The 19,714-nt window shown below is 38.2% G+C and overlaps 2 protein-coding genes across 15 annotated transcripts in view; one reads left to right on the top strand and one right to left on the bottom strand.

Annotated features, from left to right (window-relative positions):
* The first annotated feature begins 39 nt into the window (after window positions 1-39).
* The window catches only part of LOC107266993 (transcription factor IIIB 90 kDa subunit), a 30,376-nt gene continuing 10,701 nt past the window's right edge, over window positions 40-19,714 (top strand). Inside the window, exons 1-5 of one of the 3 annotated variants that reach the window (XM_015738131.2) lie at window positions 40-817; window positions 1,159-1,372; window positions 1,521-1,605; window positions 1,693-1,829; window positions 2,010-2,114. In XM_015738131.2, the coding sequence (XP_015593617.1) occupies window positions 1,159-1,372; window positions 1,521-1,605; window positions 1,693-1,829; window positions 2,010-2,114 (541 nt within the window). In that variant the 5' untranslated portion in view covers window positions 40-817. Of the gene's footprint in view, window positions 818-852; window positions 983-1,002; window positions 1,373-1,520; window positions 1,606-1,692; window positions 1,830-2,009; window positions 2,115-19,714 lie in introns of those variants that run through there. The other 2 variants (XM_015738132.2, XM_015738130.2) reach the window with 2 other exon arrangements.
* The window catches only part of LOC107266995 (BTB/POZ domain-containing protein 6-B), a 19,591-nt gene continuing 2,237 nt past the window's right edge, over window positions 2,361-19,714 (bottom strand). For 3 of the 12 annotated variants that reach the window (XM_015738134.2, XM_015738135.2, XM_015738138.2), the window contains exons 2-8: window positions 16,884-17,383; window positions 10,157-10,438; window positions 9,922-10,069; window positions 9,593-9,809; window positions 7,227-7,413; window positions 6,884-7,062; window positions 2,361-6,693 (exon numbers count right to left, since the gene is read on the bottom strand). In XM_015738134.2, the coding sequence (XP_015593620.1) occupies window positions 6,229-6,693; window positions 6,884-7,062; window positions 7,227-7,413; window positions 9,593-9,809; window positions 9,922-10,069; window positions 10,157-10,438; window positions 16,884-17,145 (1,740 nt within the window). In that variant the 5' untranslated portion in view covers window positions 17,146-17,383 and the 3' untranslated portion in view covers window positions 2,361-6,228. Of the gene's footprint in view, window positions 6,694-6,883; window positions 7,063-7,226; window positions 7,414-9,592; window positions 9,810-9,921; window positions 10,070-10,156; window positions 10,439-10,911; window positions 11,027-11,746; window positions 12,132-12,467; window positions 12,750-15,399; window positions 16,835-16,883; window positions 17,384-17,484; window positions 18,038-18,600; window positions 19,393-19,714 lie in introns of those variants that run through there. The other 9 variants (XM_015738136.2, XM_025084226.1, XM_025084225.1 and 6 more) reach the window with 9 other exon arrangements.

The raw sequence follows: 19,714 nt of genomic DNA, 5'->3' as shown, positions 1-19,714 counted from the left end.
CAACTGCAATCTGGTGTGATCGAAGTCGATACACAAGTCTTTATTTCAAACTTCAAACTCTTGGATCCCACCCCCGGAGTCTTTACAAAGATTCTCCTAGCAACATAGTTTTTAGTCAATCAAGCGCGAGTTCAGAAGGAACAAGGGAAGAAGACTGTGAACTTATTCTAGTCGTTTCTCACGGTCGCTTCTTCGAAGAAAGGTCCAACCATCTCCATTTCAATGATTGGCACTTGACTAGCTGGCACTGAACACTCTTAACGTAAATTAAAAGTTCTAAATAAACATAACTAGGTTAGACGCTTTTTAAGTAACAGAGGGAATACAATTCTGGTATTCATAACTAAGGCAACGATCTATTATAAGGTTTCTAATATCATTTCTTAAATAATTACAATGTCACCACTTGCATATATCGACTCTCTCAGAGTTGTCCTTTTATAAACTGAATCTCCTTTTAATAATGTCTTCGATTAAACATATCCTATATTTGTCGTTTGAATAATCGCGGGTTTCGACATTACTAAACGTAGACCCTCTATAGCCGGATTCCTGAACTATATCGAAATTGTCGCAATACGTTACATATGATCATTTACAAGCGGCCGCAAAGGTTCTGAGTATTTGGAGTGTTTCTAATACTGGCACATCTCCTCATTGGAGGAGTCAGCTATAAGGAAAGGAAAGGAAGGAAGGAGTGTTTCTAATGCATTCGACATTTCTATCGCAAATCCATTACTTTAACCACTGAGCCTGCAATCGCCCCCTTTAGTTTGCCTAAGTAAACAAATAATAGGTAACACTAAAACCATTCAAGGTTAGTATTGATACTCTTTTCTCTTATTTATAGATAAACTTAATTTTGCAATTGTCATTTTAAGTCTTTTATGAATTAAAATTTACCTTTTTTAATATGTTCAAACTGTTTAGTCATTAGAAATGACTTTGTAAACGAGATACTGCATTTATTTTGTGATCAAATGTAAATTTATTATTGTTTCATAAAGCTTTTATTGATGTTCATTGTAATTATTCACCTTTCTTGCTTAAAATATAATTTGATGTTGAAAATTGTATAACATTAATATTTATTCATATTGTTAGACAGATGTTAACATGCTTCAAGATTCAGTGACGATGTTTATTGTGCTTTTGCAGATGTCTGGTAATAAGTGTCGTAGTTGTGGTTCCACGGATATAGAGACAGATTCTGCTCGTGGAAACGCAGTATGTGTGCAATGTGGTGTAGTATTCGAAGATCAGCTTATTGTGAGCGAAACTACATTCGAAGAAACACCATCAGGAAATATGATGGTTCTTGGGCAATTTGTTGCTAGTGATAGTACCGGTGGAGCAACAGGCTTTGGAGCAGGTATATATAATACACTTAATAAATATATGCAAATGCTAATAGGAGCCTATTATCTTATTGTAGCTTTTCATTTAGTATTTTTTACATGAAAACAAGAAATAACTTCCCTGGTTTTCCACAAACTCTAAACAAAAGTTTTTCCATTTAGCATATCACGTCAATGGCAAAGAGTCCAGAGAAATCACTATACAGAATGCCCGAAAGGGTATAACGCATCTATGTATGCAATTACAGTAAGTAACAGTTTATCAAAGAATTCGGGTTAAAAATTGAATAGAAAGTATCGCCAATTCCATTGATAAATAAATTTACAAATACAGATTGAATCAGCATTGCATCGACACTGCTGTAAACTTTTACAAAATGGCTTTGAGTCAACAATTAACACGTGGAAGGAAGCAAGCACATAATCATGCAGCTTGCGTTTATATCACATGCCGTACAGAAGGCACTGCACGTATCCTTTTTTCAAACTAACACCAAATTATTTTATGAAAATTAATAGCAATCCAATGCTACCTTTAAGATAAAAAATTATACTGACTTATAAAAATTCATAGTATCTTCTGCAGTAACAAAATTTATAAATCAGATAAAATAATTTCGTTAAAGAATAATTCCTCAACAAATCATATAGATATGCTCATCGATATCAGTGATGTGCTACAAATTTGTGTTTATGAGTTGGGCCGAACATACCTTCGATTTACCCAGGCACTATGTATCAACATACCATCAATGGGTAAGTAACATTTATATGTTTATAAGTTGAATGAAGTATTAAGCTGCAATTTTGACAGTCAGACGAATCATTTTATATAAAATTCCATAACGTTGATTCACGTTCAATCACATTATACCAAATTAAATGGCTTGAATACTCTAAAACCCCGGTTATCGCTACTCCGTTCAGTGCTGTTTCATTTAGCATTCTAGATTCTAAGAACGTATCCTAATTATCCGGTGTTTTACTGTGTTAGCTAAGGTATAATTGGAGAATATTTTTTATTTATACACTAAGAGTCTAAAAAATCTAATCACTGTCAGTCCTTTTTGGGAATGGTGGAACTCTTTATATCACAAAACAGTAATCAGCAGCATTTTTTGTCATATAATTATATAATCAAATAACGATATAGGAAATAGGCAACTTGTATACAACGGAAAAGATTATAGAAGCGGACATATTAACAGTACTACAGAAATTCATTGCTTATTAAATGTTAAAGTGATAAAGGAGCACCTAATCGCTATTTCGTAAAAAAGATTTCAACGGTACATATATTTTTGTTGACCTTCTTAAGCGCTTCTTTACAAGTACCGTTACTCGTTATAATTAGGATCATAAAAAATTATCGTTCGGTTTTATCATTTATCTACAGAGATTCATCATTACGGATCTTAAAACGTATCTTTATTAACTGGCCTAAACTTTCATTCTAATTAATATCGCGTTATACACTTTTAATCAGCCTATCGCAAACTCACAGCTTTTTCAATTCGATTATTCAATGACAATTCACATAGCCATTTTTTATAACGTGGTACATTTTGCTTCTGTTTTTGCAAAACCAAAATGAATTGTGAAATTGACGACTTAATCTCTACAGTATCATTTTTTAGACACTGACTGACTGTCTCTTAGAAATTTTGTAAAAAGTTACGTAAGCAGTTAACCACTTATAAATATTAATCGATTCCTTCCTTCAATCCCGTACAATTGTTTAGCATATGAAATGAAAAATCATTGGTTATTCTTGTTCATGTAAATCGACCACACGTGTCTCTAAAGTTATTCACGAATATATATTATGCATCCAGCCCAGAAAAATTGGACTCGCGTCATTTGTGATTATAAAGATTATAATATGTACATATATATCATTATCTCTAATCAATGTCTATAGAATATCATTGAGGTTATGTTGGCTATCTCTCTTTTTTTTTTTCGTTCATTATTATATAATTTGTCAGTATTGCTTTTCTAGCTAAACTAGCACTTTCGAGAAAACGCATGCACAATTGTTTTCATAATGGCGGAAATTTGCAGAAAGGAAAAGGTTATCTGCAAAGGGCACAATATATTGCGAAGTAATATTTGAGAATGACGCCAATCTAAGAAAATTAAAATTATAAACAATCAAGACGATCCTCCTACGAATCGTTTGTGAATTTCATTACGAAGCATCAGAAACATATTTTCATTTGATTATACAAATGTTCCTACACGTTGCCAATTCGGGATCATGATCATCCGCAAAATCAATTTTGTTTTCTATACGTATTTCAAATGACAGCAGGAGGGCTTCACTGTTTTGTGCGCAAGCGTTGTCGCGCCTGTTTTTTCTTTTTATATAATTCTCTTGTATTACTTATATTGACTATCTTTCGAACTTTGGCTTTGATGCCGAATTTAACGATGTTTAGAATACACGATTGCTATTATTACATAATGAGAATGAATGGGTGGGTTACAATGACGACGATGACAATTACAATAAGTTCTCTCCGATTACAATAGTCTTTTTGTCATAAACGACTACGTACGTGTCTATGATAAATTTCTTTCTTATTGGATTATTAATAACAAAACATATTAATAATTAATAATAATAATAAAACTCTTCACACTGAAACAATGTCACACGGCCGAGTGTCGCGTTTTTCTAAAAAAAAAAAAAAAACGTATCCTCAAGAAATATGCACCTGGCAAATAAAAGTAGTGATAAAAGAGAACACAGTAGGTTTGTACGTTAGTAAAAATTATCCCAATGTTTTACCAACGTCGACTGTTGATTAGATACAGTATTTGCTGATCAAGCTCTCAAGTCTGTAAGTGGGAACAGATGATTTTTGAAAAGTCAAAAACGAAGGGTTAAGTAAAATATCGGTACAGTACCCGGCGGTACAATGGAAAGCCAAAATTGTAAATCAAAGTATGCTTCGATTTCGCGTACAATACAAGGAGAGAGGGGACAGTGGCCTTACAAGCGATAAGGGTAAGCCAGTCAGTTATCGCACGTTGCCGCGTGAGGGTTAAGAAAAAGGAAGTTTGAGACTCGACCCAGGATGGGCGCTACAAAGGGGATTCGCACGGGTGCTCCTAACCTGAAAGAGGCCAGAGCCAGTAGAGGTGGATGAAGGTTCCGGGGGATCAGTAGTTCTTCAGTACTGAAGTACAGTGGGTTCCTTCTTTGGGTTTTTCGCCTCTAGGGTGAAGCGGTCGCGAAGACAATGATCGAAATCATAATGGCGTTTAAGTTGAGCATTATGATACAAGACATATTTTTTTTTGGCTGAACAATTACGGAATTGCGTTATAATACAGATGAGTGTGTTGAAGCGAGGGTGACTTATTGGCTTTTGGTTAAAGTATTTCTTGATAAAATTTCGTTGATCGGTCCCGTTAGAAAATTTCAAATGACAAGTGCCTGTATATGTATATTCCGAGAGAAACTTCGTACGATAGGCTTTCGCTAAGGCAGGAGGAACGTTATCGTAACTTGCGTCAATGAGTTATTAGGAAACGTTATTTTTATAACTTACGAATAGAGAAGTTACAATTTATAATCGCCTATTGCGATTGCTTCCCTGAGCGCAGCAGGGTGGGAATAATGAGAGAAGAGAATTAGCGGCTGACTTTTAACGAATTTATCGTTATATAATATCGTTGGGTTCAATCCTTTGTGAAACACCTAAGACTTTCGTAAACTTGCAATAAGTACTCGTGTATCACTGTATCCGCTGTATCCGGTCAATTTTTACATTTCGTTACTATTGCTCTATTTTTTGTATCCTTCCTTTAATCGCCGTCCATCTTCTTTATCGATGGAACGTTTAACCGCGTCAGTGTAAACGTAAGTCGGTTTGAGTAAAGCGCTAACAAAAAAAAAAATTCGTGAAGAATTTTGACGTTTCGCTGGATAGTTTAACAATTGGTGATCGTAACCTAACTTATAATCTAAAACAAATCGCGCGGTACGCATATAGGAATAACAGTATTTTTGTTTAAACGCACGTTAGGTTCTCCCTCGTTGAGGTAACCGTTTCGCAATGTCACTTAATGTAAATAATTTTAAAAAATCGTAAACGACAATTAATATCGAGAATGCTTTTTGGGCACGATCGCATGGCTCACGTTTTGTCCTTGTGCATTCGCCATTAGAAAAGAGAAGTGCACGGAAATTTTGTAGATAAAATTCCAAAAACAAAAAAACCCTGAATCAGCCAGACTAGAATATATAGGACATATCAATAGTTCTGAATTTAGATGGCACAGGCATATTTGCAAACGTCGAGTACTTCCGGTTAGAAATTTTGCCCAACTAGGTAATTAATTTTTTGCTTAGTAACGGCGAATGCACAAGATGCGACTGTCATGATGCAAAGGCGATCGTGTCTTGCGGCAAACCCGTTTGCACCGACATTTTTTTTTAACGTTCACCTACTCTTTGTCTGAGTTTATTAAACTTCCTCTCGCAAAGTCTCTCGGCACCAAATTTTTCCTTTTTTTTTTTTAAATCATTTCATTCACGCGACTTATTCATTCGTTCGTCACACTTGTCTGGAATTGTACGTTATGACCGTTTGTATGTACACGAGATAGATCGGATCCGAAGTAAGAAAATTGGTAGGTCCGAAAAGCCAAAGACACTTTTCAATACTAACACGTAGACGTGATGATTCGTTTGGACCAGTGAACTGTAGTGAATTAAGAGAGACAAGCATAGCGATCGTTGGAATAATGATCTCGGGAAAAAATGTAAAGCGCGCCGAGACTAAATCTAAGAGAGCGAAAGCTCGAAAGGACGTCGCAAGGATTCTTCTTAAACCATAACCTCTGGAGTGAATTTGCGTCAATCGTCCGTCGGCGGACCGTAGAAGATGAGTTCCGGGATCTGTCCACCCTGAACGCCGGTCCCGTTGGTGCTCTCGGAACTGCATTGAAATTGAAAGTTGACGCTGCCAACCGTCGCCTCGGACATTCCCTCCTGTCCGAAGTAGCTGAGTTCTCCGCCGTCCAGTATGGCGCTGGCTGTATAGAAGGACTCCGGTTCAATTTGGATAGGATTCTCGAAGTAGACGTGAAAAGTGTTGCTGGACCCATCCGAGAAGAACTTTGTATTGTTCTCGGACAATACCCGACCGAGACGCTTCAGTTCTATCCTGACATTATAATCCGCCGCACCCGAGGAGCTTCCGTATAAACCAAAACCAACCACAAAAATTCGTTTGTCAACACTAAATTGTATCGAATCACAGCGACCTCTGTAACGCCACTGATTTGACCTGTATGCACACGACTGGAACCTGTGGCAGACCTGTAAGTAAAAGAAAGAGAGAAAAATGATAGAATTTATCAACTGTTTCTATTAGTACTAGGAAAAAACATAAATCCAGATGGCGCCAGGTGGTCGAGGACTTGAGGCTCAGTGTCCTCGTTAGCCCTGACTGCCATCTTGGTACAAAGATACATTTTTTCTTCGTTAAATCGATCCACGAATGGCTCACCTGGGTCTTTAGACCTTGCCGTGGCTTTGTCGGGTAGCAAAGCTGTGGTTTTGTGCTGGCGGTGAAGTGAAGAAAAATGTCGATAGTTTCCTGCTGCGTCAGTATGCCGGTTTGCGCCGCTCCGTCGGCGAATTCTTCGAGACTCATGGCGGGAAGCCTAATTAAATTCAAAGCAGATCCTGAAATAAATCCATATACGATATATTTCGTGCAAAGTACATCCGCATGCGCAGTGGCCAATGGTCAGTTGTTTTTTTTTTGTGTTACCAAGTCCTAACGTAGATAGGTTATTTATCTTTTTGTTTCTTACTCTTTTTAATAATACAAAAATAATTAAACTCACCTAAAAGTCTACGCTGATTATTCGCCGTCGGCTCGATCTCACGTCTCACGCATTCCGCTGATGCCCATCTGAGCGCAGCATCCCACAAATGGGTCTCCTTGCAGTTTAAAGTCTCGCGAGATAAAACTGACTCGAGAGTGTGGATGTCAATGTCAACGAAACCGTCCGACCTCAGGGCCATTTCCGCCTGCAGGCAAATTCATTATTTAATATTTAACTAACTTGTACATAGTTTTTTTTTCTTTAATTTCGTAAATCGGTTATATTAATTCTGCCGAGAACTGAGTTTCGTACGATAATAGATTATACGTATTTTTATTATTATGAATTAAATGTGAACGGCATCGGATGACCCGGAGGCCAGTTGTATTTCGTAAAAAAATTTTTTGTTACGAATTTTGAAAGTAAGAAATTTCATAATCGCGAGATAATACTGAATTTTCGTTCTGCGCTTTATTTCTTTCTTACACTTTCAAAAATTTAACAGCATTTAATATTTAATGGTGATTTGATATCAAGCGTTCGCAATAGGGAATAATACGAACAAATTTGAACTGATTTATTTTTCGTAAACTCGTATAACATTTATTTTGTCTTTTTTTTCTCTTTTTTTTTCTTTTTTTTTTTTTTTATAATTGTGGCAGTGATAATTTGTGTTTATTTTACGCTCGTGTTACGACGTTACAACATAACGATAAATATGGTTTACATGTCAGTCGATTTCTTATTTGTATCGTCGTCGGGGCCTTAAAACAAGTACGAACAATGTTAGATATTTTTGAAAATAAAATTTATGAACTAGATTTAACATTCTCTCATTGGGTTTCTGTTTTCACACTGACGGGAAAAAAAAAATTATTTTTTTATTGTAGCTGTCACAGATATCGCCAAGCAAATTAATGTAGTACGGGGAAAGAAATAAATACGGATAAATTATTTTCGAAAATAAGATTAAACTTTCCCTTGAACGATAAACGGACGTTAATAGAAAGAGAAATTTTGAATTTACAAGGTCACAAAAAAAAAAGATGGAATAAAATTGCAAAGAGACGTCAAATAAGTGTCAATTGTTATTTCGATCTTTTGCACTTGTTATTGCACAAGTCGGATATGTATTAATTAATCCTAAATCGCATTTCGAATGAAAGTAAAAAAAAATTTATTTTTCTTTCCTCTTTGAAAGGAAAATTACATTTTCCCCAAACTTGAGCAAAAAAATTTGTACTTAAGACTGCATAATCCTTTACAATTAATACTGAACGTTTCGCTATCGACAATTCACCACAGGATCGCGTGTCGCGTTAAAGCTTAAAGAATCTCATACTTAACTTTTTCCATTCCTTTCTAAAGGAGGTATCTACAGGCGATAGTCCCGTCAACGTGGATAACATATTTTCATATAATATTTACGGGACACGTTAACGCGCATAACTGTATATGCATTTTGACGTCACACGAGTAAATTTATTTCCTCGTAATAATAGGTAGTCTGAAAATATTTTGCGAATTGCGATTTCACAAGATTTTTTGTCTCACTCTCTTTCATTTGACTAATTCAATTATTTAACTGCCGGTTTCGCGCTTCTCGCACCAACGGGGCCAACCAGTTACGTCACGCCACGTGACCGTTTCCACGAAACCGCAACGGGCAAGAAAATTGCGCACTCTTTCGATAAATCGTAGATCCTTAAAGTTTCGATCATAAATTTGGACACGCTACAGGCTAGAATCTATAATTGTCATTTCGTCCGACGTCTCATAAATATAACGGCACTGTTTCTCTTCGAAAATTTGATCACAGTCGTCCGAACGAGCGAAACCGAGTATTCTCGGGTTTGTGAGATTCAAACGACTGGGCTGCGCAAAACTTCGTTCCGTTCTGCTCAAGCTCGCCTAGTGAAATGATCACAATTATTGCGACAACAATCGTCAAGATTAATATTGTTCTCGTTGCATTCATAATCGTCCGTGAAACTATCACGATACGTGATGTTCTGCGTGACCTCAATTTCCAACAAGCTATTATCAGGGAAACGAGGTTCGCTCCTGGTGCGACTCAACGAAGAATTGTCGAGTTTGTCCGTGATCGGGTAGCAATCGCTCTCCGAAAGGCTCAACGAGTAAGGAAGGATTGAGAATTTATTGTGAATATTCACGGCATCACTCGAGTCCAGTCTCATGGCGTTGTAAGCACGTTGGCTCTTCAAATTTTCAAAGGGACTCTCCGCGTAGAGAAATCTACTGTCGCAGAAACTGATCGCGCGACACGCGTAACGACCGTCACAGGAATATCCTTCGTTCAGTGTGCTATTGGCGTCGCTCTCGCTAAAGCTCAGCGACCTTAGTATCCTTTGACTCGCACTTACTTGCGCATCGATCACCTCCCAGCATCGTTGCATGAGATCCGGTTCCTCAAAGAGTCGCGACTGGCTCAGCAGCAGGCAAGCATTCTTCGCTGTCAAACTTGTCTCGAGATAATTCACGCATGCGCGGGCCAAGTGCGGCACTATATACTTTTTGGCGACGTATAACGTCGCCAATACCGTATCCGCTTCCAGCTGAATCTCATCGCAGTACATGTATCTGAAGAAAAGTTAAGGAATATCTTGCTATATTTGTCTAGTTTAGGAATATTTCTTGGGTCTAATTGATTAATTGCGGATATGAAAGACGGATGCTTGCCGTAGATACGTACTTTAAAAGTGTGAGAAAAGCCGCTGGTTCCACATCCGGTACTTCTATGTCCTTCTTATTCTCTGCCAAGCCACCGTAGAACATTGCGTAGAAGACGGAACTTCCGGTAGCCAGTACGTACTTGTGTGCGGGTATGGATTGCGTGTGCCCTGTAATAATTATGCACTGTTGTTACTGATATCTTTGTTAAGGGGATCTTTTTGTTTAATGAACGAAGACACGGAGATATTCTTTACCAGGACTGCCGACGATAAATTGAATGTCGGCCATGAGGTGGTTGTTGAACATAGCGGCATTTCGTTCACGGACAGTCGGCTTTGTCGCTTGCCAATTGGGATCTTGCGTGCAGTCTTCAGGAGATGGGATATTCAGTTGTGTTACTGGCGAGGATAAGGAGGAGAGTGGGGACGCGGGTGTACTTAGCGGTTGGGTTATTACTCCTTCTCGTTGTAAGATGACTGATGAGGATAGTGGACTCACCGATGGAGGAGAGCCTGACACATTGTTCGGCGACTCCGCTGTAAGATAGAAAATGATTTTATAAGTATTTAGATTTTTTGGTGGTTCTTCGTTGTCGAGAAAAATGGTATCTTTGTATTTGAATTTTATTCCAGGCTCTTAATAAGCCAATTGCAGAAGTAATTGCTGAAGGTGTTAGTAAACTGGAGAGAATTCTAGCAAAGAAGTATTTATTCAATTGCTACGCTGCATCTTTTATAGCAATAAGTTTTTAGTAGCGGATCTTATGGCATAACACGAGTCTTGCTTTTGATGTACATGTTTATAATTCCTGATTGTCGGTTTTTTTTTTTGGGTAAACACAGATGAGAAGTTACCTGTCTCATTCTGTTATCTGTTTTGGCACTGCGTGGCACTAAAATATTATTATGACTTGGAAAGTATAATCAGTTGTATACTGTATATGCATAGTTGCAAAGACACTTATGAAAAGCAGAATAAATTTGGCATATAGAACATAAATTTTGTTCACCATTTTCGATGAAATCTGCAAAGTTATCCATTAGTTTATGGAGTAAGGAGACACCGTAGCACGTGTGCTTCGTCCAAGGCTATAGGCTAGACTGAATGTGAAATAATTTGAGTGTCTGGAATGTCACCCGAATAGTTTAATGTTAATACCATATGAGGTTGTATTAATTTGACATACACGCATTAGATAACAATACTAAGCTCTGCTATAATTGGAACAATAGGTGATCTATGGCATAAATGGAATAGCTTATGTATTCAAGATACTCAAAACTTTTATCATTTGTATGGGTGAAAACCAATTAGTCGACAAGACAGTTTTAAAGCTAATTAACCATCTAATATTCTTTCTTATTATGTTCCACAGTAATGAATATTAAGTACATGCCAAACTATATTTTGGCTTTACCTAATTTTAATGATATTCAATAATTGTATCTTCAATAATTGTAATAAGAAATCAATATTAAGATTTCACGTGATATGATAATCTCTCACATTGGTTCATTTATAATCAGTTTATCGAAAGTAAAACAGTGCTAGAACAAAATTGCAAATATTGACATAGGTTAGATCACAAAATATTCGTCACAATTAAAGATGATTCGACACCTTCATATTTTCTTCTATTTATGACGCCATCAAAAATTCATTTAGTTTGCTTTCATCGTCTCATAACGAATACCAATTTGTCACGTTGTTATCCAAGAAGGAAAAAAAAAAGTGGATTATAAAGATCAACGACACGACATTTAATTGAGTAAACTGCCTGACTGCCTCTTGTATTCTCGTAGTTGATTTTATTCTATCGCGTTACGTCAAATCCAATCATTTACCGTCGGTGTACATAATTCTGGGCGTTCAGAAACGACCGTCACTAATCAATTACGGTCGTCCAAGACAGATTATCATTTTATATATAACGAGATCACTGAATTGTCACAGCAGAAAACAGAAACGACGAGGATACAACCCTAGGATCCGAGTGTAACGCGTGAGTGAGTGAATACTCTGCACGCACGACAAGCTTGACAGAAGAGAGATGGAGATACATTATTTCGCTTAACATTCGTGCGTTCGGCTGTTTTCGGCTCGTGCTGCACTTACGAAGGCAGTAGCGTACTACGTGCCATAGAATCCCCTGTTCTTATACATTAAAAAAGAATACTCAATCGTAATCTTAAACGCAAAACGATTACAAAGAATATTTGTATTCGTATAACTTTCAGTACTAAAATTACATTCGCCTTCGATGAGAACAAATTTTAAAAAATTTCTCACAGGCTCCGTCAACGTCGTCGCCGTATACGTACGATTTAGTTTACTTCGATATTTCCAATTATTTTTATGAAAAATAAAAGATTAAAGTCAAAGGGTGTCGACGTGACAAGATCGACGACACTGGTGTCGATCGATCTATCGATTATAAACGTCTCATTTTTTAAATGGCGCTCGGGCGTGTAACGTGCTTCATTTAAAAATAAACTTTACTGCCTTAAAGTAAAGGACGGAGCCTTGTATTTGTAGAGGCTATTGCGTATTTATATCGAGTCTCACCGTTCACCCAAGCGTTCGTCTGCGTCACTGCAATATTCTCTTGAAAGCGTTTCACCGGTTTGGTAGCGATTTTCGAATATAAATTCGACATGGCCATTGTGCACGTCTCGACACAGTTCGTATTTCTGTCTTTTATCTTTACTGTAGTCTCTCCCCTTTCTATCTGATCTCGTTTATTCTTAATCTCGTTGAAATTCAGCGCAAAAGCTGCACGGCCGCGGTGTGACGATCACACGGGCGCCATTTTCAACAGCCGACTGAAGAAAACAGCAGCAGTTCTCGACGCCGGTCGATAGGAGGCAGACGACGTCGGGACGCGCGTGCCCGATAGATAAATTCATCTTTAGGTTTTATCTCGCGAGATAATTCCAAATTGTTGCCTGCACTTTTATCTGTTAACGTGCGAGTGCGCACGCGTTGTTTCCGGTGCGGGGTATCATCAATGCTCAAATAAAATTAAAAAAAAAGAGATACAAAGATTACGAAATCGGTTTTGTCAGAGATTATTGTGAAAAAATGTGTGTCAGTCTACAATTTCGTATCATCCTTGTTAATGGGATTTACACGACCGTTGAACCTTTCAATAATGCTTTGTCGTGCTCTCGCCCTTTATTAACTGCTTTTTCAAATTGGTAGTGTTAACGATACACAAAATCTTATTCACTCTTTCAGACTCCCTACGCCCAGCTTGCCGTAGTCTTCGGACTCTAAAGATTCCTTAGAATCTGGAAACAATGGGCAAGATCAATGCTATACTCTTGTCAGACTGCCTGTCCTGTCTGACATCGGATCAGCAGCTAGACTTTGCCTATAGTTGTCCATACTGTTTTAAGACTTTGCCTATGCCTATGTGTTGACATATATATATGTATATATATACATAAATGTAAATTAGCAGCTCGAGTTATTATCATCCAGTTGGTATATCAATAAGTAAGTAACGAGTCGAATCATGCAGATGAGTTACCGTGTCGTTAATAGACTAGACCTAGATACCAGAAAGATGAGAGTGAGTAAAAAAACATTCCCGATAAACTATATAACAATATATAAACAAAGTTTCCCACTATTAAAGAAATATATTAAGAAAAGATTCTAATTAAACAATAAAGCGCTCGCAATGTAAATGCAAATTGCGTCGTTATATCAACCGACTTCTATCTCTTGTGTCTAGTTCCTTTTTTTTTTTTCTTTCAGTAACTCCTTCGCCAATTCCAATTTCAATTGTACTGTAAACCGTAAGCTCGTGCACGCGGAAGTAAATGGAAATGCGAAACGGCGGTGCGAAATGAGGAAGCGAATCGAATCCACTATATTCGACGGTTGTCCGTGCATTTGTTATTCATTGAAAATTCCTTTTTCATCGACTACCAACGCGCATTGCGTACCTGCCTTATGTCACAGACTGCACTCGCTTGCATTCATTGCCCTATGCCCCCCCTCCGACATATAAATGTACACTCGCAGGCAAAAATTATCATTAAACATTGACTCTTGACAATTATTAACGAACGACCGTTGAATTTCTATATCGAGGTTGTATCGATTATTATTTGTGTTCGGGTGAAACGGACGATTGTCGAGAATTATATACATTGGACGATAACGATAGTACCATCTTTATCGTGGAACCCAGTCATGCCACGTCGTAACATTGTGTGATCCAGTGATAGGCGACGTACCTACTTAAGTTTCCATTTATGCAACTTATGCGTTACTTCCTGATCGCGTATGACGCGAGTGAACTCGATTGACGATTCATGACGAAGAAACCTTCGAGGATTGACGTTTAGCGAATTATATGAAATATTAGTATTACTGTCAAATGGCAGTAGCATATCAATCATTGTGCGTGATAAGAAGCTTCTTGGGAGACAGGGAGAAATTATAGAGTTTTAAAGTGTCTATGTTGATTGTAAATAGGAATAGGATTGCTTATTATAACATTGGTAGATGGAGAGAAACTTTTTTGGTGCTTACGCCACTGCTTAGCTATACGTTTACTAGGCTGGTCGCGTGGAGGGGGTACCGGAGTTGTTAGAGTGAGGGTAAAGCAGCCAAGGGCGTAGCATTAAGTTTGTTGCATTATTTAAAAGTGATACTATACAATTCACAGACACCAGGCTAAGAATTTTAATTACACCGTGACCCGTGTCAATGAACTTTTCCATGTTAATTGTGTGCTTGGTGTAATGTTGCGCAATATTTTGGTAAATAAATGTATTCTTGTCGAGCTGAGATACGTGTACGGTGTATATAGATATGCAAGTGCTTTAGGATGTATTACAGAGGATGGGTAGGGAAATGCTCAGCGCTACGGCTTTTTAAGGGATACCGGAAGATTGGCGCTAAATTCGTAGCGGCGAGTCCGGGAGGTAGGATTTTGTAATTGTCGCCTCCGTCGATAATGTAAATCCCGTCGTAACCGAGCTGAACGTGATCAGGAACGTGTAGCTTGGCGAGCAGAGGTTCTCCGCTGCTTATCGCTGGTTCCCAAAGCAATCTTTCGAACGAGACCGCTCATTAGGTATTGTCTAAATATTTTTTGTTTCTTTGCAATCTTAAGTCCGAGCGCACAGTGTAGGCCCGATAAGATTTACAAACCTCCCGACTCATCTCTGCGTATAGTTTTAACGGATTTCAGTTGTCGTGTATTTGGTGGCAAAATTCGAAATTCCACGTACGAATGATTCCCCGCGATATGCACTTTCATATTCGGTTCTATATATCCTTTCAGTGGTCGTGCTTGTGTTTTTAAGGATAGAAATATTCAACGAGCGGTTAATCACTTCCATGTGCCTCGGACGATCGACTTACGATTAGATACATTCAAAAATAACGGTCGCCGTGCGAAGTTCGCCTAGAGTCACGTTTTTCTCGGTCACGGAATTAACTTACTAAAGAAGTAGAGCTTATTTACGTGTCGACTCACGTGCTTTTGGCGTCGGAATCTTTTTCTTCAAAACACCAACATTCCTTCGGTAACCAGCAGCTGCTTGAAAGGATTTCATTCGCACGAAAATAATAAGCGCGACGCGGAATCCCGTCGCGTTCGGCTATCAAAATACGTAATGGCCGCGTTTGTTATTGGCTCGTTGCTCGCGTACTTCTCTACTGTTTTACTACACGTCGGTTCTCCGCATTCTTTTCACTGAGACGCACATTACAGCCGAACGAAAATTTTAACGTAAGTCGCGACTGTCGTTTCTCGTTGTCGCCTGTCTGATCGTCGGCGTTGCAGTGGCGAGTTTCGTGCAACTTTTCTAACGCTCAAAATAGCACGTCTCGTCGCGGGCTTTACGCTCTACGCATTGTGCACGCTCCTTGAGGGTTAAGAAGAGTAAACTCGTACGATGCCGTGGCACCAGTGTCTGATGCGTTACTTGGGCGTTCCAAAAGGGCCGTCCCTCTTAATTAAACAATTAAAGATGGTGGTGGGAGATAACGGACGTCGACACATCTGCCTGGCACATTTATTCGGACAAGATTACTTTTATTCTTTCTTTCTCGCGCGACGCAGACATTTCGACGTATGTTCGATGCATTTATCGTTTTAGCTAGAACGGCGGCATTGTTATTATGCCTGTGTAAGGCGTATCGTTATTTATTTAATTTATGAAAAATTTATCGTGGTAACTTTCGTCGTGTCTTTTTTTTTTCAATTGTCTTTTATCGTCTTACACAATATTTGACAATTTCTTTGTTTTTGTCTTTTAAGCTTTCTTTCCGACTGCCGTAGTACCATCGGTTGCCGTATGTGGCGCGGCGTGCGCTTGGCACTCGCGTGGGATACACGTGCGTAACTTGAAGCTCCTCAAAAATTAGATGACAACAAATAAACGATTCCTGCATAACTTAAGCACCAGGAATCGGTATAATATTTGCCTCTTGTGTCGCGATCGCATTAATGCACAAATTGGCGACATTCCCAGCCTCGTCGGGCTTTGCTCATCGTTTGCATAGATTGAGTTAAATGGGGTCAATTCGATGCATCGAATTGCTTCGACACCCGTATACAAACACGCGCGTGTGTCTATTGTTTTCCAATTATTCTCCTTACCTCAATACCAACAGCAAAAACAACTTTGACTTGCATAAACGTCACAGTTTCCATTTCATTCGTTCGCTTCGTTTGAGTTTCTGTAGTTAAAATCTTACGGAAACATTGAGCTGGTAACAATGGCGAAAATACAAACATAAAACTTTAAATAACTTCTCTCGAATTTCTTACTTAGCTCTCGCGAACCCTTCCTGTCAATTCATCCCCTTTCGGTCCGATCAATCTCTCGCATTCGTTGACAGCCGAAATGCGAATGCGTGTAATTCTTTTTTTTTTTTTTTAATTCAAATCATTTTTAAGATTGATTAATCTTTCTTTGTCGATCAACGAATTATTATTTGTACAGTGTTACCAACCTGCCACGCGATTACTCCTCCTCCTGTATGTGCGGAAACTTCGATTGACTGTTGGTATGCGATTTGCCGCGCTAACGACCGGACGATTCTCGTCCAATGGCGCCGACAGTCTCGTTGTCGTCGATTGCATATCCTCATCCTCGAGCAGCAGCGCTGCCAACTGCGAAATACCGCGATTCAAACTGCCACCCTGCTCGCAACCGGAATTACCGCCGAGTCCAATTCGCGAACCGATTTCGCTGACGACATCGCGCATCAACATTTTTGACAGTTTTTTGAACGTGCGGATGGCATCTGTTGATTAACGGATTTTTTTTGGGGGGACTGCTGATGGTATTCCCGTTATGTACGCGTCGATTTTGAGCTCAGAATTTTTTGTTTATTCTTTTTTTTTTTATTGTTTATGGTATTTTTTGACGATCGATTTTTTTAAGTTTCTTGACTTTCGGGATCTACTTCGGTTAATAAGTGTTGATCAGTTGGTCATAGTATTCTTCACGCTGTAAAATAAAAAAAATAAAAGAATGATAAAAAGTCGGTTTTTTTTATTCAATTTAATTGGGAATAACAAAATTATTGCTTCGATTCGATATTGGCTGACCTTGATAACCGGTTGATAGAATATTATGATTTAAAAAACAAGTTTCGTTGTATTATACAATTTTGGAAAATTTCTACTATTATACAATTATACGTTTGCCATTCATTTGTTTCTGCGCTGAGTTCACGTTTATTTTCGTAATTTTCATGTTTTCTTTATTGTAACCCAACAGCGCAACCTGTTGATTGAAATCGAGCCACTCATTATTTTCCATGACGACAATTTTCGTCGTACCGGTTTTGTTATTGCCGGCGGAATTTTAAACGAGAAGCTAATCCGGCCGGTTAAGTAAATTTTTATTTGGAATTTTTCCTCCCATTAGCGCAACAATTTTTTGACCGCAGGACTTTGTTTCGGTATAACAAAAATATTTGTATAAATACAAAATTTCATAAGCATCGTTCGAAACACGATTTACAATTTTTTAATTGCAAATCTCACTCAATTTTCCTTGCATAATAGTACTTTGCGATACAAGCGCGAGAAAGCGAACTTTATAGGCAGGCGGTGAAGTTGGTCGCACGAGCCGCACACGAGTAACACAACGGCACGAGCCGAAGGCGAGTGCTGCTTGTTTTACGAGTGCGGCGAGTGTGAAAAACTTCACGAACTGCGTATAATGTTCGCTTTATTGTACCGGTATCGCATAATACTTTCTGTAACGAATGCATGAAAAACGCTACTCTTTGTGTCTCAGCCGCACACGAGTGTGACAAACTTCACGAACTGCGTATAATGTTCGCTTTATTGTACCGGTATCGCATAATACTTTCTGTAACGAATGCATGAAAAACGCTACTCTTTGTGTCTCCAAAGTGACTGGAACGTCTCCTCGTTGGAGGAGGCAGCCATAAGAAGGGCAAGGAAGGCTTCCAAAGTGAATGCATTTCGTGACAGCGCGCGAGAACAAAGTTTACTTTGTCGCGCTAGTGCGATAATGTAAAATTGGGCCGATTTGCGCATGCGCAGCATTTTTATCGTATCCACAGATACAAAGCGCCACTTTCGCCACACTTCGGAGGCACGAAAAGTACTGTTTTTCATGCATGAGTTACATAAAAAATTATAGACACTCGCAGTGTCAGACTATTCAAAGTTTTCAATTTTGTTCAATACCTCGTACAGCGAGTCCGGCATTGCTGTTGGCACAATTGAAATTAAAAAAAAAAACTGCTAATTTCGTTCTCACCAAAGCCGCAACAATCCAGCAATATAACGGCCGTATTGACTCTTTGAAAATTAATTTATTGCCATTATTGTTTGCTTGTACGAAATATACTATTTTCAAGAAACGAAACAAACACTCCGAAAGTATGTGGGAAACTGATTGTCGAGGTGTTGATCAAATTTTCTTATAACTTTACATTTGTCTTATCCCCACTCCTTGGCAGATATAACAATAATAATCGTGCATAAGCATCGTTCTTCTAGAACGATACATAATACCTTATATCCGAAATGACGATTCTCATCGTCACACATTTAAATATTTGTTTAATTACGATAACTTGTCCATTTTAAATTTCCCGCCAAGCGCGAATGCAAATTCTATGGGGTGTGCGAAATAAAGAAAATACAGTCGGTCGTTACGTATGGGAATTCTAATTCGAATAAATGAAAATTTAGAAATTTTTTTTAAACCAATCCAAAATGGAAAAAAAAATCGCCACAAATATTTGTCACTCAATGGTCCACGTACGGATCGCCATGTTTTCTTGGCTTAATACGTCGCGAGTGAAAGACTTTGTTCGCTGCGCTTACCTAACCTTCTGACATATTTTATGCAAGACCCTGCCGACGCCTCGCATGACACTGTCCTACCCGTGGCATCTGGAAACGCCGAAAATTTGCATAGAATGCAAAAAATGCATAACGAAAAAATTCACAGGAATAACGAAAGCTATTAATTCAAAATCATTACCAATGGCAATCTGCCAATTTGCCAAAATCAGGAAACAGTTGGTCGATGTAAAATTTGAATTTTTTAAAAAATATTTTCAACAAAAATATTTTTCGACCGTTATACTTAATTACACCTTGAATTTAAATACCCTATTCGGTATTGCGTGACTTGCGATAACTTTTTTTTATTCGAATAGATACCCGGCGATTATGTTGTCTCGTAATAAAAAACGTACCTGACCTTTGCTTTAAACGTCATTCGTATTGTGACGAATCAAAACATTTTTTTTTTCAATTTCGATCTAGATTTTTTTTTTTTTTTTTTTTT

The sequence above is a fragment of the Cephus cinctus genome, unplaced genomic scaffold (genome assembly GCF_000341935.2).
Source record: "Cephus cinctus unplaced genomic scaffold, Ccin1 Ccin1_scaffold0331, whole genome shotgun sequence".
NCBI lineage: Eukaryota > Metazoa > Arthropoda > Insecta > Hymenoptera > Cephidae > Cephus > Cephus cinctus.
This window is presented reverse-complemented; position numbering and strand designations above follow the sequence as displayed.